Source organism: Drosophila nasuta, chromosome 2R (genome assembly GCF_023558535.2).
Source record: "Drosophila nasuta strain 15112-1781.00 chromosome 2R, ASM2355853v1, whole genome shotgun sequence".
Taxonomy (NCBI): domain Eukaryota; kingdom Metazoa; phylum Arthropoda; class Insecta; order Diptera; family Drosophilidae; genus Drosophila; species Drosophila nasuta.
Window position 1 is genome coordinate 25,175,115 of NC_083456.1, and position 27,627 is coordinate 25,202,741.

General features: G+C 40.3%; 1 protein-coding gene across 7 annotated transcripts in view; it reads left to right on the plus strand.

Moving 5' to 3' along the window:
- The window catches only part of LOC132787025 (sterile alpha motif domain-containing protein 5), a 168,139-nt gene that overhangs the window by 90,795 nt on the left and 49,717 nt on the right, over positions 1 to 27,627 (plus strand). Inside the window, exon 3 of one of the 7 annotated variants that reach the window (XM_060793871.1) lies at positions 7,550 to 7,648. The exons of the other annotated variants lie outside the window; for them this stretch is intronic. Coding sequence (XP_060649854.1) covers positions 7,550 to 7,633 — 84 coding nt within the window. The 3' untranslated portion in view covers positions 7,634 to 7,648. Of the gene's footprint in view, positions 1 to 7,549; positions 7,649 to 27,627 lie in introns of those variants that run through there. 7 annotated transcript variants of the gene reach the window in all.

Below are 27,627 nucleotides of genomic sequence, written 5' to 3' on the forward strand. Positions count from 1 at the left end.
CACTTCGGTCAGATGCAGTAAGTGGTCTTCAAAGTTAGAGGACATGACCAATAGATCATCTAGGTAAACGAATACGTGTTCCTTCATGTCATAGGGAATTACTTGATCCATAAGACGACACATTGTATGAGGTGAGTTACACAAGCCAAATGGCATCCGAGTAAACTGATACAAGGGTCTATTTGGTACCGTAAAAGCAGTTTTTGGTCGCGCTTCTTTGTCTAGAGAAATTTGCCAAAAGGCATCTTTTAAATCGATTTTGGAAATGCACTTAACAGATGGCAATCGACTTAGAAGACCTTCTAAGCTAGGCATGGGATATGCGTCCTTCTTCGTCACTGCATTTAGCTTTCGAGAATCAAGACATAGACGATCTTTGCCAGGTTTAACAATCAAAACCACAGGCGAGGACCATGCAGAGTTCGAAGCTTCTTCTATTACTCCTAAACGTAACATGCGGTCAATCTCGGCACAAAGTCGCTTTTCTTTAGCTGGAGATATGGGATAGTATCTTTGTTTAATGGGAGTACTATCTCCTGTGTCTATAGAATGTTCAAGAAGTGTTGTTTTTCCTAAGCCGTCCCTTTCGCATGACGGAAAAAAATCAACAACTGCTTGTAATCTGCGTTTTTGCATTACTGTAAGAGACAATTTGGGTATCGTTTCATTTTCAATTTCAGATTCAGTTACTGCATTAACATAACTAACAGAAATTCCAAATTTATTCCAAAAGTCAATTCCGCAAATAACATCTTGCGTGATGGCGCTAACAATTAGGAACTCAAACGATTGCTTTGTCGAATTATATTCGATTGGAAGATTAATGGTACCAGCGACCTTTTGAGGTTGTCCATCAGCAGTTTTAACAAATCCTTTGGATTTAAGATAGTTAATATTATTTTCAAGAATGTACTTTGCTAAGTTTCCTCCGATCACGCTTTTATTTGCTCCGCTATCGAGCAAGGCCAAACAACGCTGATCGAGAATGTTGAGGTAAGTAAAGGGTCGTATATCGTTGTCTTTATTTACGATAGCTGATATCCTATAAGAATTTAGTACACGCTTTTCGACCAAAATGTATGCATACGATGAGCAGCACGCGATTTCGGAGATGTGTGTATTTTTCTTAATCGCAAATGATAAGGTATAAAATGTCGATGAATTTGTAAGTCAGGTAAGTTATTCGATATAGCAGGTGGTTGAGAATACTCTAGAGAATTTGGTTCTATTTTTAATTGCGGATATCCGCTTTTGGTGGTAAGCGAATACCCTTCTGCGAGTTTTCCTGTTTGGTTTTACATTTTGTACAATTTGGTTTATATGTGTCAAGTTTTCCACAGCCATAACAAAATATACGACGTGATTTCAGGCAATCCTGGTAACGATGACCAATTTCATCGCAATTCCAGCATTTGAAATTATCAGAGTACTTCATAGCATTTACATCTGCTGATTCTGAGTCTTCATCTTCCGAGCCTGACTCCAGGTCTTTTTCTAAAGCAATCTCATGAATAACTCGGTTGGGGTTATTCGATCGATTTTGATGTTTAGGCAGTTGTGAGTAGAATTCTTCATGTTTGTGACATTCTCTACGAAGGATAGCTAAATTTGAAATTGGGACATGTAATAGTTCATGTCGAAGATCTGGTTTCAAATTATGTTTAACATAAGAGACCAATTCGGTATCGGATAGACGAGAATTAAGCGTATCTGCTATGTTTAACATCGCATCCAGATATTCATCAAAAGGTTCATTAAACTTTTGTTTCCTGCGTCTTAAGCTATCTTTTATGTCTTCATCGGTTCTTTGATTTTGGTATCTTTCGCATAAACGAGAACAAAGATTATACCAATTCCTATGATGAGAGCTACGATGAAACCTCCAATAGAATGTTAACGCTGGACCTGAGAATAGTAAGTGCGCAAACTGATACAACGTATTAAAGTTTCCGCTCAAACAACGAGAGGTCAAGCAATTTATTCGATATATAAAGTCATCGATTGGTATATCAGTTGGTGTACCACTGAACTTAAGATGCCAATTAACAATGGTACTGGAAATTCGGTCAGGCCGATCGAGACTACCAGATATATTTCCTGATTGCCCCAATCCTTCGTTATTCTGATCTGGAATTTCGTTATCCCATTCCAATTGCGGTTCCTCGGAACGAACTATTGGCGGTTGGGCGGCAATATTTAAGTTTCTAAAGGCAAATTCAACCTGATCAGCGATAGTAGCGACTAGTTCCGCTCGAAAGTTATCGAGTGAAGAAGTGATAAGTCCTTGAACTCGTTGTTCAGACACAGCTGGAACGGGTGTGGTTGTACTTCCTGTTGATGCTCGGGGTAAGCGACTTTCTCGCGCAGCATTTTGATGCTGCCTGGAAGTAGGTACATTTTGTTCTAAGCTTGCCCTGTGTTGCCAAGAAGGAGATTGTGCGGCATTTCTCATGAGATTCTCTCTCTGATTAGCTCTTGTTTTTGGTCGATCTCGTGGTTTAGTACCAGCGGCTCCCGAGGCTTCGCGTGAAACTGGGGGTGCTGCAACTGTATGAAGCATGCTTAACCCTTCAGATTGTTCTGAGCCAAAAATATCTCCTATCCTGCACGGCTTTTGCAAGTTGGACAAGTTTCGCTAGTATTGAGCCAATTGGATATACATTCGGAGTGAAAGTTATGACTACAAGGGGTTTTACTAATTCAAATTCAGACGATTTTAAATCATTGCAAATTTTGCAAAGAATTAGTGAACTAGCTGATGCGAGGTTTTCGTCGCTGCGAGTAACCGGCATAATGAATTAAAATATGAATGTGAACTAGTACGGTATTCGATATTGACAAGGTAATTGACAAAAATAAGTTTACGATATGCGATAATATAGTGTTCAAGTTTTAAGTTTTTAAGTTTGGGACTTACCCTTCAATGCGATTTTAAGACAATGCGAAGTGTGTACTGAGAGTCTGAATCTACTTTGATTAGTAACGTATTTGATGAGTGTTTGTGATTGAAAGAGGAACAGATCGATATTAACCAATACTGAACAATTCTCGATTTCAATACCACAACACAATATTGTGTACTGGGCCTAACAATGATTCGGTAGAGAATCGAAATTCATCCAATTCTACAAAAAATTTCCTTAATCACATTATTGGCCAGAAAATTGCATTTAACAGGTTTAATTCATTGATAACACTATCAATTAATGAATCCGCTATGTATGTTCTTTTCGCCTGGTCTGCTTCCGACGTTCTCATCAGTAAACAGCCAATCCAGAAGGCAGAAAATTCATACATCTATGTTTTCAATAAAAAGAATGAATAGTTTGATGAGGAAATGTTTATTTTGGGGCACATTTTCCATAGGCCTCACGAGTTGGGCGCCATTTAATTATGTGACGAACACCACGAGGTTCTACTCATCTAAGCCTACTCTGTCTAGCTAACTTGCCGGCTCAGTTCAGGGCTGGGGTGGGTCTTTGGCTTCGACTGGGTAGTAAGTCATCATAAATTAAAGTGTAGACAGAGTGTAATACCAGGGGAGAGGGACAGTACTCATTTCGCATTATCTCAAACGCTCGCACATCTAGTGCCCAATCAAAATTAAAAGTTTAACGCCTCATTGTTTTCTTCTCCATAATATTCAGTATTTTAATACACATACTTCATTTTGTTTATAAAAATTATCTCTAATTAACAATAGTGCTTGATTTATCGAGCTATTATTTATCGTTACGTTAATCTGTTTTGTTTAAATATTTGTCTTCATGACTTAATAATACGAAAATATACCAACACGGAACACACGGAATTGAAAGCCTCACAATCACAACCCCAATCAACTATAAATACAGTCACGGCTATGCCGTACTTACGCACTTTCCATCGAAGTTAGCAGGCCTGATAACCGATGAATCCGTCGTAGCATATATGATTGTTGATGATAGCTGTTAAAGATGATAAAAGGTTATGGTTATCAGGCTATCAATCCCTATGTACCCATGTTGGCTGTGTGAAAAGTCGAAAAAATGAGTTAGTTGATCTGACAAGTACTATTTACAAATTCAATTTAATTTTTCAAGTATTCAAACCATGTTGGCACTTTTAGTGCATTTTACGAACGAAAACAATCCAATGCAGATGGTGCTGGCGGGTTTTGTGTGGAGCCGTAGATCTCTCGCCGGAAGATCTACGCTCCTTTGAACGTCTCTAGTATCGCCTTCGCTTAGCCGCTATCGAATACCGTTTGATAATCTGCAGCGAAGATTCGCTGCCGCAAGATTATCGCCTTATTCCCACTCTAGCCGGTTGTTTGCAGCGAGGTTCGCCGCCTTCACCCAAAACTCCCTTAGGCTTGCAGGTTAGGGTGAATATCCGCGTGCGCTTCACTAGTTGCACTTGTTCAACAAAAGGGGGGGGAGACGAGGATCGCAATGTGCAACACCTATTCCACTCTAAGGAGGGTCTAGCGGGTGCAATTGCCAGAGGTATGGCCAATAAGCTGCATAAAATAGCATTTTTACTGCAAGGTCTAATCAGATGGACACTACTTACCAATCAGTGGCAAAGAGAAAATTTAGCAATTCTAAATTCTCTATTAGAGCCGGCCAATCCAAGTTGGCGACAAAAGAAAACCTTGGATGCCAAAATTGTTGGCTTTCCTTTCTTGGTTGCAGTATTATTTTAAATTTATTTTTGCAATTTTTCTTTGCAAATTTTTGGTCTGATGTAATAATGCTCTCAGTGAAAAAAAAGTGCATAAGTGAAGATGGCTGCCCTTAGTGAGTACTCAAAGCATCTCTGTGTGGATCAAGGCGATACTTACTACCCGTTCGATAAACTCAACAGTTGAACTATGCTAAGTGGAGTTGCCAACTTAATTAAGGCTTTGGCGCATCAGCTGATGCTTTGATTTGTGACAATCAGATGTTTATTTTTTTTTTTTTTTTTTTTTTTGCAACTTTAATTTAGACAACTACCTCACAATGTTTATATATATATGTGATATGTAGAGAGGGAACTATAGAGATTGAACATTATAGAAATGCTGCACACATTCCACATCTTTCTATCGAAACCCAACACTTGTTTTTTCAAACACACACTCAACACACACACACACACATACACATATATCTATTCACACTTTTTTGTATAAAATATCGAAAAATGTAAAAAATGCACTCACGTCTAAAAAATATCAATTGGCAAAAGGTTTCGAATCACAAATTCGCAACCAATCGCCACCAAAAATTCAAATGTTAATTTGACTGAGCTGCCCAAAAAAAAAAATGTATCAAAAAATAAAGAAAAACACTCACGGAAAAAAAAGGATTGGTTCAACTTTTATAATCGAATTAGTTTCAAACTGAGTGAGAGACTTTGGCAATTTAAATATTGTGAATTTATTTCGCAACTAGTTTTATTAGTCTTTATTTAGGTTGAACAAAACTACTTCGCATCATTTGTTCTCTGGGGAGATTAATGAAGTGTGGATGTTAAAATTGACGCACATGTTGCAGCAAATTAAATCACGAGCTCGCAGCAGCTGCCATTAGTTGGGTGGACAACAGGGCGTGGCATGCCACATCTGTGTGTGTGTCGAACTCCTCTCATTGACAACAATGGTTGAAAGCCAAAAATTTGCGACTCCGTCAAATTATTACATCAATTGCAATGCTCAATTTCAGTTGTCTAGTTGCAACGCTGCTGCTGCTGTGGCAGTTGCAGCAATTACTGTTTGAAGCTAGCGACGAGTGCATTGGTGGTTGGTGTTGAGTAATTGATATAATGTCAGCACACGCGTTGCTCTGCGTTGTGTCGCCCACTTAATGTCCAAATTGTCAACGGGATTAGTGACCAACAGAGCGACAACTAGACAAGGGATGGGAGGAGCGAGGAAGGTGGAAGGTGGATGGTTGATAAGGGGGAGACACATTGTCGATTTATCAGAACGTGCTCTAATACCCATATCGAAGCATTCGCATTCGTATTCGCATTCACATTAGCATCGCCATTGTGAATGGCAATCATCATCATTATAATTATCAGAGCGTTATTCGTTGCTCACAATTGTCACATTAATTTGGCGCATATGTGCAAATTTTTGGCAATTAAACCAAGTCGCATCATTTTTCATTTGCAATCGGTGCTGATGCATCCATTTGCATTTGCATTTTTTGCATAATTCCTTAAACGATCAAATCAAAGGCCATTTGACACCTAGACAAAAAGCCATAATGGAAATTCCTTTCTCCCTCGTCCTTCTCAAAACGGAACAAAAGACTGGAAATAGTCTTTATGCATTCATTAAAATTTCAAGTAAAAATTAATTTGCCAGCAATTTGCGGCTCAAGCCTCGAACTAACTTTTTTCCTCTCTCTCTCTCTCTCATTCAAATGGAAGAGCAACAGCTGCAGCCATCATTTGAATTCTTAGGCGAGGGTCGCCGCAACGTTTTTGGGTTCTCTTTGCACAAATAATTACTCATTGTCATTGTAATTGGCGTGCGGGCGCTAAATACTTTCCAGCCCCGGGATTGAGAATTAAGATTGGAGTGTGGAGTTGTGGAGGTGCGACTTTGACAACTTGTGATATTTTCGCTTCGGGTACTAACTTGATTATTTGTGCACCCGGAATGACGATGAGTAAGCAGAATGGAATCGAGGAGGAAAGGAAAAAGGGGCAAGCAACAACATCAGCAATGCTGCTGCCTGCCTGAGTTTTTGGCCCTTTTTGCTGCTCGATTACTTATTGTCGGGGATACTTTTTCATTATGTACTCACACACACACATATGATGAGGGAATTCTCTGGCTATCTCTTAGACAAGAGAAAGATCCAATGGTGCATGGTATATAGCATATATAGTATAGTAGACTGTAGTGTGTGGCATACGCAGATGATCCCCAATGGACGTTGGGTTATATTGTGCGCACGTATTGGAATTTTCATTTTATGTCATTTCAATTTTCCTGCCTTCAGTTTTTATAGACGCAAACGAAAATGAATCGAACGGAAAAAAGGGTTCAAATTGAAAGATGCAGCAGCAACAACAACAAAGCAACAACAACAACAACAATTGCTCATGTCTCTGTCCATTTTTGGCTTGGGTTGCTTGCTTTGTATCTGTGTGCGTGCCTCTCTCTCCGTATGTGTGTTGCCTTTGGGGCTTTTGTTGACGTGCCATGAGATTGTTGTTTGTTTGTCCTCATCGTCATCGTTGTCGTCAGTCGTTTGTTATGCGAGCATTTTTCTAGACTGGACAAAGTCCAAAGAACTCGTCCAATCTCGTACCAATTGTGCCGCAATCCATGTGCAACAAATTACCTGCGGCATGTGAAAAACTGCAGTCAACTACGCTGTGCGCTAAGCAGAAGCGTTGACAGCTCTGTGCCACAAACTGTGCGTTGCCTCCCAAGGGAGACGCCATCAACTGAAGTGAGGAGACAGTTTCTTTTTTATGGTTTTTTTTTTGTGCTGTACTTTGATGAATCACAAACTAAACAAATCATTTAATTCTTTTTCTCTATTTGTTCTTCTAATTGCAGGTAAGCTTATTACACAATACCAACCTCAACAACACGAATAACAACAGCTGTTGGCGTAAGTGGCACTCGAACAATTTTAATTAGTTTGAAACGCAATTAAATGCATGTGTTTTAAGTCATGTTTTCTGGTTTTTCACCGCCCTCCCCCCTTTTTGCTCCCTCACTCCTCGGCACAGCTGTGCACTTAGCACTATTTAAATTATCCAAAAACAGCAAATGCAATTTTAATTTTTGCAAAACAATAAATCATTCCTGGCCAATGGAAGTAGTAGCCGTAATAATAAATATGCTATGCCAAATGCTGTTTGCATAATTTACGCATACATATTGTCCACTTTACTCCACGTGTGTGTTAGTATGTGTTTCTCTCTGTTTGTGTGTGTGTGTGTGTGTGTGTGTGTGTGCGTATGTATGTGTACATTGCCGCACAATTAGAAACACATTAAATATTTAAAACGCTGGCACATGAAATATAAACATTGTTGTAGGCGCTTTAAGCAAACATTTTTGCTGTTTGCCTTAGGCTCTCGTTGTTTTCTCTCTCTCTCTCTCTGGTTCGGTTCTCTCTCTTTCACTCCCTAAATTCCTGATTAACGCATCACACAACACTTTAACATAGATCAAACATGGCCGAAAATAAACAACAGCTTACATCAAATTAATTAAATGTGTAAACACGTCAAGTTGAGTCGTGCAACCATTTTATATTTTCATTGATTTTTTTTTTTTTTTTTGTTGCTTGCCATTTAAACAATTGCAGCTCATTTAGAACTTTCAAATAATTTGTTTTTTTTTTTTATAACAATTAAGCGTTATTTGCTAGCAAAGCAAAAACAATTTACATTAGAGATACAACGGCTGCAATTAATTCCGACAATATTTTCAATATTTAATAAAATATTTTTTGTAAATTTGTCTAGTATTTTTTTGGTATACACTTTGAAATATTTGCTTTAAATACTTTTTTGGGGGCACCATTCAATGAGACATAAAATCATTTGCAAAAATGTTGATTAGTATTTTTTCTAGTATTTTTCCAGTATATATTATAAAACATCTACATTAAGTATACCAAATTTTCTAGTCCAATTCATTTTCGCAGATTCAAATTATAGATGAACTCATTTGCAAAAATACTATTTAGTATTTTTCTAGTATTTTTTTAGTATGCATTAAATATACCAAAACGTACTATCCTAATTCGTGTGCAGAGCTTTGAATTCAAGTTCAATTTATTTTCACAACAAATATAAGTATTTTTTCAGTATTTTTTGGTATATACTCTAAAATATTTGCATTTAATATACCCAAATTTAAGGCCCACTTTTAGGGCACAGCTTTGAATTATAGATGTAATCATTTGTTTAGTATTTTCGTTTCATTTCAAATTTTCGGTTAAAGTTTAACGTAGTCGAAATTGGAATTCAGAACAGGCAGCCCCTAAAGCTGTTGTTTGTATAGCCGTCATATAACTGTTCTGATGACACACCCGAAAGTCGTTTTGTTCTTTTATGATCCGTCCTATGATATATGCATAGAGAGTCGTATTTTAATTTTATGACTCGTTTCGCCCAAAAAAAAAACGACCAAACTTTTTTGCGCCAACAATTTTATTTCAGTTGCTGTCACTATTTCAACACTAGCCATCTAACTCAGTCTCCTCGATAGCAAAGTACTCTTGTTTTTTTTTTGGGAGGGGGAATAACGTGGGGATAACGCCCCAGCAATAGCACCAAAAATCAATCAGCCAATGTCGTTGTCAATAAAAACGGTTCTCATCCCTGCCAAAAAATTGTGCAATGTGTGTGGCACGCTCTAAGGCATGTGAACATGCCACATAGCACGCTCTCACACAGCGTGTTATAAAGAGAGAGAGAAAGAGAGAGCGAGAGTTTCGCTTCGTACGGCAATCAAGCACATTTATTATGCATTTTTCATATGACAATTTTATTTTTTGTGTGCAGCACTTCCCAAGTAGACCATTTAAAATCGACCGCATAAAAAGCATCGCATTGCGTTGAGCTCAACACACACACACACGCACGCACACATGGAAAATACCAACGCATCCTTTATGTCTACACATGAGTGAAGTTGCTGCATAGCTGTCTCTCTCTGTGTGTGTGTGTGTTTCTCTCTCTTTCACTCTCTGTAGCTGCAAATATAAAAAACGTAAATTACCCGCATTTTTTACAAGCATTTTTATTGAAAATTGAAATTTATGCGCTGCGGCCAAACGCAACATTCCCACCGCACAGCAACAAAAAACAAAAAAAAAAAAAGATGGAGCAAGAGTGAGCGTGCCAGTTGGTTGATACGTGGATATATGGCAAAAGGCTGATCCCTGTGGCATGCCATATCGCTGTCATCTTTAGCAGATACTTCAGTCTATCGATAAACGTTGCTTTATTGATTTTCCAGCCCAGACAAATTCATAAATTTAAATGGCCGCTTCACATGCCACTTGAAGAAGAAGAAGACCCCCAAAAAAAAAAAAGCGAAGGCATAAATCATGCAACTCACTCGCCATCGTAGCTTTCGTTTGTTTACATACTTGTACTTGCCACAGCACTTGGCTGTGTCGTCGCTACCTGTGTTGCACACACACACATACATATACTGAAGAAGAAGGGTTGCAACAACAGCAATAGCAAAAAAAAAAGTATTGCAGACGCGCCATATCGCTTACCAGTCAAGTCCAGGAACTGCGAAGGAACTCACACTCCCACGTAGTTGTCCTTTGGCTTTTCACACATTTGCATATCATTTGCACAGACTGAACGAAGCAGAGAGAAGGAGGGAGAGTGTGGGCAAGAGACAGTCGTGCCACAAGGGGGCGTGGCTGTTGCTGCTTATCGCTTGCGACACTTGCGCCGCGCCGCATTCAAAGTCGCCTACTACTTGCGTTTCGGGGGCGCAACCAAAGCATTTCCGTTGCCTGGGCACGCGCTTGTTGTTAGAACTCACAGCGACAGAGAGTGAGAGAAAGAGAGAGAGAGAGGGCGTGGAGGAGGCAAGCAACAAAGTCTCTTAACGATTTCGTGTCATTTTTTGCATTTGCTTGTGCAGCGCTTTCATTTGCCTTCTTTTGCTACTGCTGCTTCTACTTCGCTTCTTTTTGCGGCTGCAGTTGGGCGGCGACCCCTTGAGTGTGGCAGCGGCGTCGTCGTCGTCGTCTTATCGCGTGCCACGTTGTGTGGCACCTTCAGACAGTGGCTGTGGCAGCCAAGTGATTTTGGCCAAAACCAGAATTAAACCACGCTGCCAAGCTGCCTCGCCAAATAAATCACAGCCCACAAGAAAAAGAAGTCAGAAGAGGTGGCAAGCGGGTGGCAGACTGAATAATGATAAATAAGTGTATTTGTACTCGTAAATTTGTCCCTCTCTGTATGTGTGTTTGTACGTGTTGCAAAAGTTCTTCACGTGTCAGTCGTTAGGCTGTGGCTCTATCTGCAATGCAGCTGCAGCTGCAACTTGGCAACGTCTTGCATAATATTTGCATTTCCTTATTTTTTTTTGATGGCAAGACAATGCTGCAATTAGTAGAGCGATTGTGCAAGTGTTGTCAAGTGCGCTGAAAAGTATGCTATGCTTAAATGCTGCGATAACTTCGATCAATTAAAAGACCGACCAACCGAAGCCCAAAGCGTTGCCCAGCGTGACGACGACGACGAATACGACGACGAACTTGCCACGCCCCGGCCATAATGCAGCATGATTAATTTGAACGCCCAGCCAAATGGTTTTTGTTCTTGTTGTAACCCATTTGCATGCGCTCAAGAGTTGCGAGCGACAGGATAATCCGCAGCTCGTTGTCCTGCCCATCTTTCCACTGCTGTTGCAAGTAATTTTTTAAGAAAACCAAAGAAATTAAAAAAGCGTGAGCTCGTCGCCTGTTGGCAGGGATAAGACTTAAGTTTGCTGCTGCTGCTGCTGCTGCCAGAGTTGCCAGGTAAACCGTGAACATGGACAACGATGGACTGCGTCGTCCTCGTCCTCGCCCTCATTCTCATTCTCGTTCTCTTTCGCGTCGTCATAGTTGCTGGAGGAGAGCAGCAGCGAAAAATATTACAAAAAAACGTGCCAAACGTTTATTTAAAAGGATTTATGTACGTTACGTGCTAAATGTGAAATAATAATTTTTCTTCCTCGTTTTTAACTTTTTTCTCTTTTTTTGTTATTTTTAATGCCATTTTTAATGCCGCACATTGTGCAATGCAGTCAAAAAGAAGAGGAAACTGGGATGAGGGATAGATAGATAGAGTAGAGTAGAGGAAAGGAAAGAAAGGCATTTGTGGCTGTATGGCATTAACTCAAGTCCTTTGCTATTTTTATTGAGCTTGGCCGTGGCCAACGCGTGAAATTGTTGTGGGGCCCGAGACGGAGCAACTCTTTTTGGTTCAGTCAGTCTCGTTCCTTTAACTCTCTCTGGCAGAGATTTCTCTGGTCGGAAACTTAATTGCATTTGAAGTTGTTTCTGGCGAATTCTCTGGCTCTGGCTCTGTGTTGTGTTGGTCTTAAGTGCTGCGTCTACACAGTCCGAAAGGAAAAGTTTTTTTTCCAGCTTTTTTCATTATTTTCTTCTTTTTTTGTTGTTGCTTTAGTTTGCGGTTGCCAATGCCAATTTATGGCTTTCTTTCTGCCCATCTTCCACTCTCTCTCTCTCTTGCTCTCTGGGGCAGTTGAAATCGAAAATGCGTAGACAGCTTGGGAATACAGCAGACAGATAGATAGAAAGATATATACTAAGCAAGTGGATGATGCGGAGATTGGCTAAGGGAGAGACAGAGAGAAAGAGAGATTGGCCACAACAATGATCCAAACTTTATGCTGCCCATAGAGAGTTCTTCGCTCTGTTGCTTCCTCAGCTCCCTTCTATTATTATTATTATTTTATTATTATATTTTCTTTTGCAGTACGTTTGTTTAGCATCCCGCACGCATATAGCATAATAATTAGAGGGTGTCCTGCAGACTGCACGATTGTCCTGTGCCGTTAATGCGAGAGGATTTCGTCTCGGTCGCCATCGCCGTCGCCATCGCCATTTGCAGACAAAGACAAACCCAGACACATCATTGTACAGTTCATTTTGCGGCGCAGAAAGTTTCTTAATTTTTTCTCTCTCTTCCTTTGTCTAGAGTAAAAAAAAGTTTTAATATGATTTGAAGCAGACATTGCAGCAGTGGCAACAAACAGCAGCAGCTTGAGTTCGGGGCACACATAATTAAAGTGGCAAGCAGCGGGCGCATTAAAGCCAACGACTTACCTTGTGCCTCGATCTCGGTCTCAGTGCGTGGCAGTTGCATGAACTTTACCTTAGCATAACTTATGCATGTGCAACTTGGCCCCAAGAAATACTGCCTGGCTGCCTGCCGAGTTGCATGCCCCACACACACACACACACACACACACATATGTGTGGGTGTGCATGCTTAATGTTTAGTTTTGTGCCAGCGTCTTGTTAACTTTTTGCGCCTTTTTTTGTTGAGCCAGCTTATTACCTTAAACTTGCTCTAAGGTTGTTGACTGCCAGCCAGACGAACTCAAAAAGCGAGAGAGAGAGAGAGAGGAAACAAGTGTGCGAGTGTTTTTCGAGTGTGTCCTTGGGGTGCGACTCTTAGACATGTGCGAACGCCGAGCATAAATTGAAATTCATATTCAAATGTGCTCTCGCTTTCTCCCTCTCGCTTCTTTGCGCTCTGTCTGCGCATTAGGGACGCCAGTTTTCTTCTAATTTTCATTAGTCGACAACGGCCATTTGATGTCCCCAGCTGATGGCCGTCTTCATAGCATAGCATATCCTGCATGCGAGTATCCTTTGCTGCAGACATTTTTGCAGCCAAGTGTCAAAAGCTTTCGAAGCACTCGAGTGAAAGTAATCGCAGCCAACGACAACGAAGTTTCTTTGTTTTCTTTTTCTTTTCTCTGTTTTTTTTTGTTCTTGTGCTGCTTCGCCTGTTGTCTAATTCAATTACCAAAATGTAAAGCAATGCACTTGCCTTCACTGCAAGGTGGCTGAGAACGAAGAAGCGAGAGGCGAATTTGTATTGCTAGACAGTTGAGTAAGTAAAAGTTTTAAGCCCTTGAAATATATGCCCCTGGCGCATCTATAAAAATAATATATATCAGAGTGCAAAAGGGGATTTCCCAAGCTTTGCTCGTGTGTTTATCAAAGAAGAAAAATGAGTTTAGAGTTTTGATTAAATACGTAATTTATTGCTTAACAAATTAAGTAAGTTGGCAACTTTTCTACTGCTTTTTGGAAATGTTTAAAATATTAAATTGAAGCAATGCTTTTTTTTTTTGTACCCCAAGGATTCAACATTTTTGTTGACCACTTTGGCAATCTTTGTCCTCAGTTTGGCAATAAAAATACAACAACAGATACAGATTCCTACACACACTTGGGAGGCATAATTTATTTAGTTACGTACGCAATAACAAACTTAAGGGTATTTTTCTCTTACGAGAAATGTTGTTAAAGCTTTCAAAAGCAGCTGCGTGCTTTGTCTGTGCTGTGCTTTAACACTTAGTTCCGCAACGTTGCGTTCAATAAAACTTCAATTAAATTAAATAAATCTCAGCAAAAATGCGCAAGTTTCCTTTTCGTTATTCTATATATAGAATATAGACAGAGAGATATCCACAATGTCCGTTGCAGAGCAATCAGCAAACAGCCTGCGGTCATCATTAAATGTCTAATTTATTTCCAAAAACAACAGCAACTACAAGTTGAGCAAGCGAGAAAATTCGTTATTACAATAAGATTTTCCATTTCGCATTTTCTCTATCTATTTTCGCTCTCTCTGTTCTGTCTTCTATGTCGGCCCCATAAAATTTATTTAATAAAACAGGCACGTTCTCATTTTAAGTGCTGTAAATTTTAATTTAGTTGTTGCTGCCGCACACAGCTGGGTTCACTCGTAGGCGGTAAGGGCAGAGAAGGGGGCGTGGTGTTGACGGGGGGGCGCCATCATCAAAGCCAAAAACTTTCGATAGAGATCAGCGTTGCGGATTTCGCCTTCATTACAAAACAACAACAACAACAATAGCTAACAGATGGAAAACGGAAGTGACTTGTAATGAAGCGCAAAGCATTTTGCTTCACATTTCTTTTTTTCATTTCTCTCCTTCCCTCTCTCTCTCTCTCTCTCTCGCTGGTTGTCTTGTTTTTTACACTCATATCGGAGGAGCTTGGAAAGTTTCGCTTTAATGAGTTTTATCAGCGCGACAGTTTGACAAAAATTGACTGCCATTTGTTGCCGGGGCCGCGAGCGTTAAAGCAAAAACTTGGCCCAGGCAATCAAACAGAAAATATGTTTTACTTACTTGCTTATTTATGAATATTTATGAATGCGACAAAAGTTTGCAACCCCAACGAGATTTGTTCCTGCCCCCTTTTCCCTTTCCATTTCGCATTCCCTATTGCCCGCTTCTCATCGTCATCGTCATCCCCTCGCAGTCAACATTTCGCATTCGTTTGTGTGACGTGTTTAGTTTGTTTATTTAAATGCGCCTTCAGCTATGCAATTGTATATTAATTCAGTCGCAACTTGGACGACACGAACTTAACTTGGGTTTTGGCTCCTGCGGCCAAAGTTGAGAGCTAAGACGGCGACTGAGACAGCGACAGCGACAAATGCTAACTGACAAGCCAATTTCGCTATGCTGCGACTCTTTTCTCTCTCTCTCTCGCTCTCGCTCTTGTTCTCCCCCCTCTCTTGGCAAACTTGTAACGTGCGGACCCTTTCCAGCTGGCAAACATGGAAGGCAACTAACAACGGGCCACAGCCAACTGGCAGCTGACAGCCACAGCAACAGCAGCAACAAGAGTAACAACAACAACAACTGACACACGTCGGTGGCATTATGCAAAACTGGCAAAAAGGCGAATTAAAAATGCAAATTCTATGAGCCATTTCAATGGCATTTGCCAGCCCAGCCCAAACCCCCCCCCCTCCCAACCACATTTAGGCTACAATTCTTATCAAGCCCAAATCAAAACACATTTTATTATGATAATTTTTTCAATTCGACATCAGTCACTGAAAATGTTGCACAACATTTTAGAGAATAGTCTAAAAGTAAAATCGAATTTAATTAGTCTAAATTTAAATTCGAAATGCAGCAAATGGAATAAAATTGAATGGGAAAGAGATAATAAAGATAAAGTGACTTTATATTTTTAAAGTACAAATTTATTTAATCAAACATTTCATTTTGAAATGCACCATGTATCAAAAAACAAGATAAGTCTATCATTTTCAAATTTCTCTAATAAAAATTTTAAATTGTGCAAAATTAAAAAAAATTACACAAAATAAGAAATCGATATAAATGCAGATCCAGTAAATTTGTTTATTAAAAAAAAAGAGGAATTAATGATCTAAATAAATTTAAAAATGCAGCAAATATCATTAATAATTAAGTGTAAGCTATTGACATGAAGATAAATTCATTCTTATTTTATTCTTTTCCAGTCAAAAACAAAAGACAAGAATTCACTACTAGAAAACTAGAAACTAGAAAAAAGTAGTCTAAAGTCAACAAGAATTTGATAACTCGAAAATGTTAATCATAAATATGTAAGCTTTAATAGCAAATCGATTGACATAAAGATCAAGGGATTTCTGATGTTAAGCTCAAACATTCATCAGTATTCTTCTGACTGCAGTCTGACAGAGATTTGCTCTACATAAATGTGGTTTCTTCAAATAATAATTTAACTTGTGAGTTGTGAAGAGACTTACAGTAGTACAGCGAATACTTGGCCATTGCCTTTGGTTATTGTATATTTATTTTGTCAGCTTTTCAGCGTTGAGCTCTTTGGATGAATTGCTTGGCAGCAGCTTGGCTTGTGATTTGTATTTCATGTGGATATTTCATCATCATCCTCATCATCATTGTTGTAGCAACATGAAACATGGAACATGGAAAATAAATTCAGCTTGTGGTCGTAGCTGCGGTGGCTGGCTGTCAGGCTGGCAACACGAAATTGGTGCTTTTAGTACCTGTTGTCAAGCGATTGCATGCCCCAATAAGTATGCAACGTTTTGTCAACTTTCCGTTGCTGTTGCTGCTACCTGTCTCGCATTACGTATACGTAGCGTAGACGCGGTGCCGTCTCCAACTGCCACAGCCGCACTTATTTTATTTCACTTTTTTCTGCTTTCATTTTATTGCTTTCGATTTTCATTTGGACGGTGCGGCGTGTGGCACGTGCAACAGTCAGAAAGAGAGAGAAAGAGAGCGAGGATGCTCCACTAAACTTGGCAACTTTGGACGGCGGCGTAAATTTTACTTTAAGCATGATTTTATTATTTTCTCGGCCTGTGCCTGGTGGTTCGATTGGGTTTGTTTTCGCTCAGCGTGAAATTCAATTTCCCATTTGCCACACACACAAACAGAGTGAAAGAGAGAGGGAGAGAGGGCAGAATAGGATGGCGAACTATGTTGCCTTCTATTCGCTTTGCGCGTGTAAATAATCGTGACTCTATTGAGATATCCTGCACAACCTTTTTGCATGTATGTGTGTGTGTATCTACTTACACGTATTGGAAAGTCGAGTATAAAAGAGAGCGCGGCCAAATAAATGCAGAGTTTAATCGTTTTCTGCTCCTGCTCTGTGTGTTATCCTTCGTGTGGCATTCAATGGCTGCAGCTTTTATCAGTAGACGCCATCGCCGTCGATTTACTTTCCGCTTTCCCAACAGCAGCACATGCATGCTATCAACTGTGTAAGTGTGTGTGTGTGTGTGTGTGTTTCTATGGGTGCCTTCCTTACTTCTTTTTTGCGGGAGAATTCATGGCAAATATTCTTGATTTTTATTGCGTTCGCTCACAAGTGAAATTGCTTAAAATCTATTTGTAGATTTTATTATTATTTTTGCAACGGCGACAGTTCCGCCTCCGCTTTTCTTTCTCTCTCTTTCTCTCTCTTGTGCCGTGTCTCCGCTTGTAGCAATTGCCATAGTTGTTGTTATTGTTCTTGGCATGCCAATGTCGATGGCGCTGCAAAACAATTTGTTCCCTTTTTGCTTGGCTACATTTTCAGCAGTTTTTGTGCCTTGATTTTTACTTCTATATTTCCTTTTGTTTTCTTTTGTATTCTTCTCTATATCAGTCGACGCATTCCTTTTGGGTTTATTACTTTGTGGAGGCCGCATCTATTTAAATTCATTCAGTTTATTTGGCCAAAACATGCAAACAGTTGCCCGCAGCTTCTCTTTTTTGTTTTTTTGTTTTTTTTTGGCACATTTCTGACATATTTTATGTGCATTATCTGCGGTCTTTTTTGTCATATTTTGATTGCAGCTCTCAGGCATAATTTATGTAGTTCAATCTCTTGTTGTCGAGCCAATCTGAAATATGTCTTTAATTGTTAAGCATTTTGTGTGCTTAGTTTGGCTTAAAGCATGCTGAGCATCAAATGGGGCAAATGGCGGGGCATTAAGAATCTGAAATGGGTTGGCATTGGAATATAAAAATAAAAAATAAAATGAAATATAAATCATACGCACCATTTAACAATAAAAGTCGAGCGGTGGCATTGGCATTGGCATTGCCTGTGTGCTCTCTCTTCCGTCGTTTGCCAATACAATGGCCCATAAACGCAACGCTTTCAATATCACTTATAATGCTCCCTTTCCTGTCAGCCACACTCCCCTCTCCCCTACTCCCTTTGGCCACCCATGAACTGCAACCATTTGCAACGGAAATCAAGTCGCACATGCGAAAGTAAAAATTCAAACAATTCTGCGAGTTGCGCGTTGAATACTTAAAAAAAAAAATGTAACGAGTAAAAAAGAAGAGGGAGCGAAGAAATGGAAGGGAACATATTTAAAGCGAAATTCTGCAACATTTAACATGCGGCATGATGATATTTGCCATTGTGAGGAAAATGAAAATGAAAACGAAAATGAAAATGCGAAACAATAGCGCAAAGCCATTTCCTTTTGGCTTTGGGGGTCAGTGCAAACAAAGGCGAACCAAAGCTAATGAATGTTCAAAATCAATTACAAAGCAAAGCTGGAGGAAGGCGATGAAAAAAAAGGGAGGGGCAATCAAAGAAAGAGAGAGAAGAGAAGTAAAAGACTGAGAGCGTAATAGAAAAATGTATAGAAAATAAAAATAAATATGCTAAATGCTGTCAATGGCTGCCGCTGCTGCTGACGATGATGATGATGATGATGATGGGCTGCCGCAGTGGCGATTTCCGTTGACAATTTTCCAACGTTTTCTTGAAAGCGAAAAGAAGTGGCATAGACAGCTAGATAAACGACTGGAAACGCAATCGTTAAATTTAACAACTTTCGATTTTCAATTTCAATTTACTTTTGCCACGCGCGCTTTGGCTCACCTTTTTTTTTTTGTATGTGTTCTACTGATTTTTATCTCTGTCTGCGACTGTGGCAAAGTTAACTGAACTTTAATTGAACCGAACTTGTGTGTGTGGCACGCCCATATACCGTAAATGCTGTTGCATACTTTTCAATGCATTCACCTCGCAATAAAGTGAATTTAATATAATGATACATTTTTATGATTGCATTTACCTGCAGCTGGTCAAACTCACGTCGAGCTGATGGCATAAAAATAAATGCCAGCGTCAGCAAAATTGTGGCATAAGGCGTTGCTAACGAGTCAGCTGAAAATAGGGGGGAGGCGGTGGAGGTAGAGGCGTGTCTGTCGATGGCAAATGCCACTGTCGGACTTTCGAGAGCTCGTCTTCTGCTTTGCTTTACTCTCCGTCCGTCTGTCCGTCTGTCTGTCTGTCTGGTAGCTTGTGTCTTGTGCTTGTTTGTTCATATACACAATTACCGGCTAAGGCGATTTGCAAAGCACAACACAGCAACACAGCAACAGAGTAACGGACAACAATGTGGAAGACACATCAGGTGCGGCTACTGGCTGCACTCAAGTGCCTGTTATGCCATTGTCCGTCCTTACATTGTGCTTTGTTCCCTTCTTCTGCTTCGTCTTCGTTTGTTTGACAATGTTTACAGGTGCAAATTTCAAAGTGAATTGCTTTTCTATCGTTCGGAAAAGTGCTGCAAACACGCTGCCAACATAACTAAAGGCAAACGGGACAAGGGCCAAATTAGTTCAGCCCAAAAGCAGAAGAGACAGAGACACAGAGAGAGAGAGGGGGCAGAGAGCGACATACACTTTGTGGTAAATCTTTTGCGCCGTTGGCACTTAGTAAAATTGCTAGGAAAGCTGAGTTAAGCGGATTTATTTATTGTTGTCGTGTTGTTGTTATAGCTTTTGTGGGCGTGACAGGTATGTCATACGAACAACAAGAGCAACAACAATGCGATACCTGCCTCAACTTTAAGTGGCGCTTTGTGTGTGTGCATTGATTGTGTCCAAGCCCTTCATTAAGTCTCGCCCGCAGTCCCTGTCTCTATCTCTCTCTCTCTCTCTCTGTGTTGGCAATTGACAGGCCATTGTCTATATGTGTGTGTGTGTGCGTATTTTAATTGAATTCTGTGCACAGAACATTTATTAACAATAATTGCATTTCATATGCCAAAAAACCAGACTGTCCACAAGTGTCCAAGACTAATTTATCAATAACTGTACGACAGCAACACAAAATTTAAAGCCACACACATGGAACACACACACACACACACAGAGTGGGGGCACTTGCCTGCGTTTAAGTAAAAAGTTTGCAAAAATAATGAAGCATAGCTTGAGGCGCACAAACAAAACGTCGCACGCACGCAAATTGCAAACAAGCGAAGCAAACAAACCCACAACAACAACAACCACATCAACACCCACCTGACCACAAAGAATAACCAAAGCTTGTGACCAGTCTGTACTCTTCTCTCTCCTCTCTCTCTCTTTGGGGGCTGCTGGAGGCCAAAATAAGCGCAAAGTCACGCAGCTGTAGAGTTTTGCATAAAATGCTGCCAAAAAAATAGCAGGGCAACCCTTTTCACACACACACACACACACACACACACACACACATGGACTACTCTCATATGCATGGCGCCTGTCCGCATTTTGACTGATCAACCAAGCCAAGCAATTTTGTTGAATTTGTTTGCTTTTGCCCCGTTGCTAAAGTAAGAGGAGATTGCTTCGGTGTGAGTGTGGGCGTGACTGGAGCGCTTGTTGTACCCAAAGGATTACCTGGACTTGTGCTTGTTTCTGTCACACAGTCAGTGCACAGTGTCAGCTGCAACTGCAATTGCCTCCACATCCACATCCACATCCACATCCTCCAGCTGTCTGGCTGCCTGAGGAAGCTTCCTCTTTGGCGTCCGGTGTCACGCACTTGTGAGCTTGTTTGCTCATCAATGCGACAGTTGCACCTACGCCCCAGCTGTGCTGTGCAGCTCTGCAGCAGCTTCCTACTCTCGTTTTACTGCTGCTGCATAAAGTCAGGTAACTGTTTTACATTTCGATTTGAATTTGTTGCTTGAGTTTACCCAAAAGTTTACACAACTTTCAGCATCAGAAGATCCTCCTCTACCTGCTGTTGCTCTTTTTATTGATTTGACTTGTGTAGTGGCTTTTTGCAGTTATTTGTATATGGATGAGACTCGATACTCCCCACACACACACAGGGAGAAAACTTGTCGGTGGTGCACTTCAACGCATTTTTATGGCAAAAAACTTTTGATACCCGGAGTAAAAGTTTTGGCTCTCGGTTACTCTAGAGAAATAATCAATTTCTGTTTAGCTATGTGCATAATCAAATTCTCCCATCAATTGCTTATGAGCTGACATTGTTTATTTGTTTCGATTGCTCTTCTTGTTTCTATTTTATATTTTGTGCTCTTCGATTTGCATATTGTTGCATATGAACATTTTTGCGTTTGCAATTTTAAAGTTAATAACATTTTCGTATATATCTTTTTCTCTTTGCAGGTAAGAATTGCGAAAAACCAATAATAGAGAAGACAGACAGGTTTGATTTAACAACTTGATTGGCAAACAAAATGCTTTTCAAATATTTTTGCGTTATAATGAATGAAAAGATGAGAATTTTCGACATCAAAAATCAATCATAAAAAGTTGCTCTAAACCCAATATGCATATATTAGAATGATGATATAACTTTCTAGTTGACTTGCCCAGTAATTTCCACTAATTCACCCATCAGCAGCAGCAACAGCACAACAAAAAAAGGGAGAAAATGTCAAGTACAAGGCCAAGGATCATAAATCTTTGAGCACACAGAGAGAGAGAGAGAGAGAGAGAGAGAGAAAAAGAAAAGAGCGAAAAGAGAGTGAAAGGAAAATTCCTTTGGACGCGTCATAATTTAACACAAGAGCCAGGACATGCCACACAGAATTGTTGTTATTATTATTTCACTTTGTTGGCATTCTTCTTCGTGGCTGGGAGCGAAAAATATAAATGTCCAATTTGCGCAGCGTCTGTGTAACTTTTGCGCCAAATGATTAACTTGATTTATGCGTGTGGCGACAAACTTCCAGACTTCTTTATACACACCGTACCTTGCCACGCCCACTTGACAAAAGGGGCCAGGTGTTTGTTGCTGTTGCAAACAAAAAAAAATACCGACTATAAGTCGCATAAAAAACTCATTCGCACACTCGACAATCATTTAGAGCAACAGCCAGAGCAAAAGCAGAGAGCAGGGCGTTAATTTCCTCTCTGTTGCTGTCGTCTATTGCCTCACTTTAACTGAAGTATTACCACCCGCCACGCCCCCCGGAGAAAAACTACGCATAAGTCTAACAAGCGCCATTAGTTGGGTTTCCCCAGAGTTCGACAGCTGGCGACATTCTCGTCGTCGTCGTCGTCGTCGACGCGTCGGTCGCAGTGGCCTCATTTGTTTTAATGTGTCAATTTGTTGACAACGCTCTCTCACTCTCTCACACACTTTCTCTCCCTTTCTATGCATGTTGCTTATTGCTCATACGCCACGTTGGCCCCTCCACTCAAGACTTTGACTTGAAGCTCTGCAAAACTCACCTGTAATCTGTCATTTTGTCGCTTTAATAAACGTTTAAGGCCAGCTGACGTGGCGAGAAATGCTTTTGCGCTTACTTTTGATTTAACATATTGTTTTGTTAAAACTTTACACCACATTTCATATCTTTTGCTTCGCTCTTTCCACGCTGCTTCCGCTTGCGTTAGTTTTTGCCCCGGCTGTTTCTCCATTTTGTGGGTTTGTGCCTGTTGGCAACAGTTTCTTTCTTGTTTTTTTTATGGCCGACAAAGTTGTTGGCCATTTTGACATATTTCACGCTTTGCTTTTATGTTTCCTGATTGCCAACAAACGCAGAGAGAAACTCAACGCCTTGTTTAGGCCTTCTGTTCGCTGCTCATAAAATTCGCTTCATGCTGCGTATTTATTGCTCTTGATTTAGTGCTAAGCTCCTTTTTGCCTCCTCCTCAGGCATACAACAACATTCTCGTTTTTTTTATGCATTTTATTCAAGTTTCTCTCGCTCTGCGCTATAAATACTATATTTGCTGTCTGCTTATCGATCAAACAGAGTTTTGATTTTATCCATACAAAATTCATGAAAATGCAACAACTTTTGCCCTATTTCACAGCAAAGTCTCATCTTTTTGGCCTACATTGTGCAGAGTTTTTTTCCCTTTTTTTTGTGTTTGTTTTTGGCCATTAAATTTTTATTAAGTGCAAAACGAAATTGCCTCATTTCCCTTTTCCCCCCGTCCTCCTCTGCAGTTAATGCGCTTTAAGTCCAGAGGAACTTGGTAATATTTCTGCTGCGGCATAAAGCATAAATTATGGTGTTTGTTGTTCAACAAAACTCCGACGCCCACCCTCTGCCCCGCCTCTCTCTCTCTCTGTGGCCACACCCCCGCTGCGCACATGTAGACAGAGAATGTAACTTTTTGCAGAGAGCATATGAGCGCATTAATTGTACCCTGGAAAGTCACAGAAGAGGTGTATTAGCACCTGATAAAATTACATAATTGGGCTGTTTTTTTAAAGAATTTTTAAATACAGATTTCTCAAGCAGTGTTTTAATAATTTGTTGGCAATAATAATTAAAATTCATGAGCAATATTTTAATAATTTGTTGGCAATATTAATAGTAGTTCAACAGCATATTTTTTAGTGGGCTTTCTTTGTGTTCTTTACTCATTTTATTGTGAGGAAAACTTCTGCTCAAAATGCTTTAATTGTTATAAATATTAGTTTTTTAAAGAGTTCACTAAACATTTTCATAAAGGTATGCAATATGTCTGTTAAAAATGCTGTATTTCTTTCTTATATATTTATAGTGTGAAAGTTATACTATATATATTTTGTCAGCTCATTTCAAAGCATTTATTTATGCAGTAATTTATTGTAGGGTATGCATAAGTTGCCATATATTAAATGACGTTAATTTTACTAGCAAAGTTTTCATTTAATATCATTGAAATGGCATTTTGTAGTACTTTTAATCACATGATAAATAGCCCAAGATATCCATAACTACCTCCATGAATATTTCTGTGTGTGTGTTAACTAGGTGTGTGAGTGTGTGAGTATGATAGTATGTATGTGTTAGTGTGTGAGTATAATAGTATGTATATTTGTGTGTGTCTGCCCATTTAGCTGCACGTGAGCTTCATTAATTTGGCTGGCAGTTTTGTTGGCTGCATTACAAGCTGTTACCCTTTGCTGCCAGCCAGCCACTTCCCCTGCCCCTGCCCCACACTTTGTGCCCCTCAATGCATATACTATTCGCTATTGTCCTGCCTCCTAGTTGGCAGCAGCGTTTGTTAATTGAGTTGCAAATGCCAAGCGAAACGACATAAAAACCTAATTGCTGGCCATTGCTGGTTCACGTAATGTGTAACGTAACTTAACGTAACGTAACGTATTGCTCATTACGTTGCGCAACACTAAACATCAACAACTGGCACAAAAAATTAAAAGGCTGCCCCATCACTTGAAATGAGCAGGCGTGGCTTTTAATGTGTAGTTTCAGTTTTTTTTCCCCATTTGCTGTCGAGATCATCGACTCTGCTTTTTGCTCTCTCTCTCAGGTTTGTTGTGCAACACCTGTTAGCATTCATTAAAACATTAGATGAGCACACCACTTGAGCAACGTGCTTGGCATGCATAGTTTACTGTCGCAACTTGCCTGCTGCTGCTTCTGCTGCTGCCACACCCACTTTTATTGACGCGCCCACATTTGCTGACATGACCAAACAAAAAAAAAAACACAGTTTGCATTGTTTTTTTTTGCGTTCTGCTTTTGCACGTGAAACGTTTCAGCATCGTAAAAAATTTCGTCTGTGCTCACACTTGAGTCCTTTCACCAAGCACACACACACACATACGAACATATATATATATACTAATACACACGTCGTAGCCAAAACGTTGGCATCCCCGAGTCGAGCTGCGGCGCCCTCAGTTTGTTTAGTTTTTTGCGGTTATCCGGCGTTTACATTGTCTAAACGCCCGGGCATGGCCAAAACACAAGAGTCTACGGTATCTCATTTGGCAGCAGCAGCCAGCCAGGAGCAGCCAGGACCCGTCGAAAAGGTGGCTCAATCAGCAGCAGCCGCCCCGCCATCCCTTCGCTCATCCCTTAGCCAACTTTTTGTTGCGCACTTTTTTATGGTTTTTCGTTGAGCTTCAGCTTCTTTGCTCTCACTCTCTCTCTCTTTCTCCTCTCACACAATTTCCCCGCAGTGCAGAGGTGTTTACTCACACACACAGTCTCACATGTGTGTGTGTGTTACTTGGTGAGTTTTGCAGCTTACCCCCCGTTGTACATTTAATGGCGTTGATATGGTTTTATGACCTCTGTGGCCTCTTACACATACGCCCCGAAAATTGCATTGTTTGTGCTCGCTTTTTTGTTGTTGTTGTTGCTGTTGTTTTGCTTGTTGTTTTTATTACATTTATTTTATGTTTTTTATGATTTTTGTGTTCGTTTTCGTTTCGGTCTCTCAATCTCTCTCTTTCTGTTTAATTTTCGCTTTGCGCCCACCAAGGAGCCATCATTTCTAAGTTGCTTTTCTTGTACACACGCCACGTCGAGGGCGTTGCGTAACTGATATCGCATTGATCCTGCAGCAGCCCTGCTGTGGCACTTGCCACCTCTATCTGCCTCTGCTTGCCACTTGAGCTGCATTCGTTGTATTTAACATTTCAATGGTTTTGCAATGTGCAACGCTCGGGTTGAGAGTTTTCACATTTGCATTTCCGTTTCGCCTGCTGCTGTTGCTGTTGGCAATCAAACGCTTTTAGCTCCCTTTTCCCCCCGCTGTTGAGAGTATTATTTCTAAAAACAACGCGAGTTGTGTGCAGCTGCAAGTGCAAAGCATTTGTAAATAAAAATGCAATTTGATTTCGTTTTGTGTGTTTGGCTGTGCGGGTTTTTTGTTTGTCGTCGTATTTCAAATGTGACAAATTGAGTGCCCCCAACACACACACAACACACACATACACACACACACACAACCGAAGCCTGGACAAACAACACCTGTCTGTCAGTGAGTAGAGTGAAATTTGTTTGCATTTTTATAAGCATCGTCGGGTTATTGATGCCAGACAAGAGGGCGCACTTCACCACGCCCTCACTTGCCACAGCCAGCAAACGGAAAAACCACAAAACGGTAAACAACCGAAGAGTGAAAGAGACCCCGAGAGAGAGAGAGAGAGAGAAGGAATTTAAATCCTGTTGCCACTCGGAGTAAATTTCTGTTTGAAAAGCTTTAGCTAAACACAAATACCCTAGCTTATTTGCACAATTTGCGGCTGCGTTAATTAAGCCTAAAACCTTTTTAGGGGCTTTTCAATACCAACAAGACAACTTTGAATAGTTATTTAACGCGTTCAAGGTCCAAAAAATTGTATATTATATTTGGGGGCGCGTTGATGGTTGATTTATGCGCCGGGAGCACCACAGACAACTTTATAAGCCGATTGCGTGACTGAATAATTGAAAGACGCAAAGCGCAGACACATAACAACATTATAGACTAGCAAAATACTCCTTGAATAACAATATTTAGGTTTAGTTTCTCTATTATTATGCAACTAAACAAGGCCAATTGACTTCTCGACTTTTGTATATACCCCGAAATAAACGTGTCTAATAAAGCGAAGCTCTTAAAGCAGCCCCCAAAAAAACTCGAGCGCAGACATTTTACGAGCACATGCAAAGCCCAAAAGACGGAATATGGAAAGTAGGGAACGAAACGAAGCGAACTGAGTGAAGGAGACGCCACCAACTGAGTGAAGCATGCTCCTAAATTCATGAGCCACGAAAACGCATAAATATCCAACTTTTTCTCTCTCTCTCTCTCTCTCTCTCTCTGTCTGTCTGTCGATTCGTTGCTGTCTCTGTCTGCTGTTTCCACTATTCGGGGCAAAAAGCATGGCATTAGCTTAGCCCAAAACAAAAAGGCAGTTAAAGAGAGACGCAGATAGCGAACGAACGAACGAACGAAAAAAAAAGCTGAGCACGGCAGGCAATTTTATGAAAATTATGACAATAATTGTCATTAAATCAAAAATGCTCAGTAATTGTCTCATAAATTTACTATGCAAATTGTGTGTGCGGGGAAAACGAGCTTAGACTTGCATGTGAGCAGCCAGCAGAGGGTAACGGAATAGGGGGGAGGAGAAAGAGGGGGACAGTTTCGTGTGCTGGTCGTCGCAATTTTACGATATCAATAAAAACGTCGACAATATAAACTTAACTTTGGCTTTTTCGGCCTCAAGTTTTGTTGCTGCTGGACCTGTGCCTGGGCATTAAAATTGTATGCATAGCATATTTCTAGGCGCACGTGCTGTTTTTGTTGTTCTCGTTGTTGTTGTTGCTGTTGCTGCCACAAAAGTTTTTACGATGCCCCATAAAAGCAACCCAGAGCCTGGCAACCAACTGCTGGCCCCAGTCGTCATCGTCAACGTCAACGTTTGCCTTTTTCCAAAAAGGTAAGAACGAGAAACCGAGTTGCTGCAAAGGATTAGATAAGCTTGGGCTAAGCACAGAGCTTTTATGCCTATGCACTTGTAGTGCTCATTAAATGTAGCAAACCCAGAGACTGTTTTACCACCTGCACTTTAAAGCCACAACACAACTCAAAAAAAAAAAAAACACGAACGA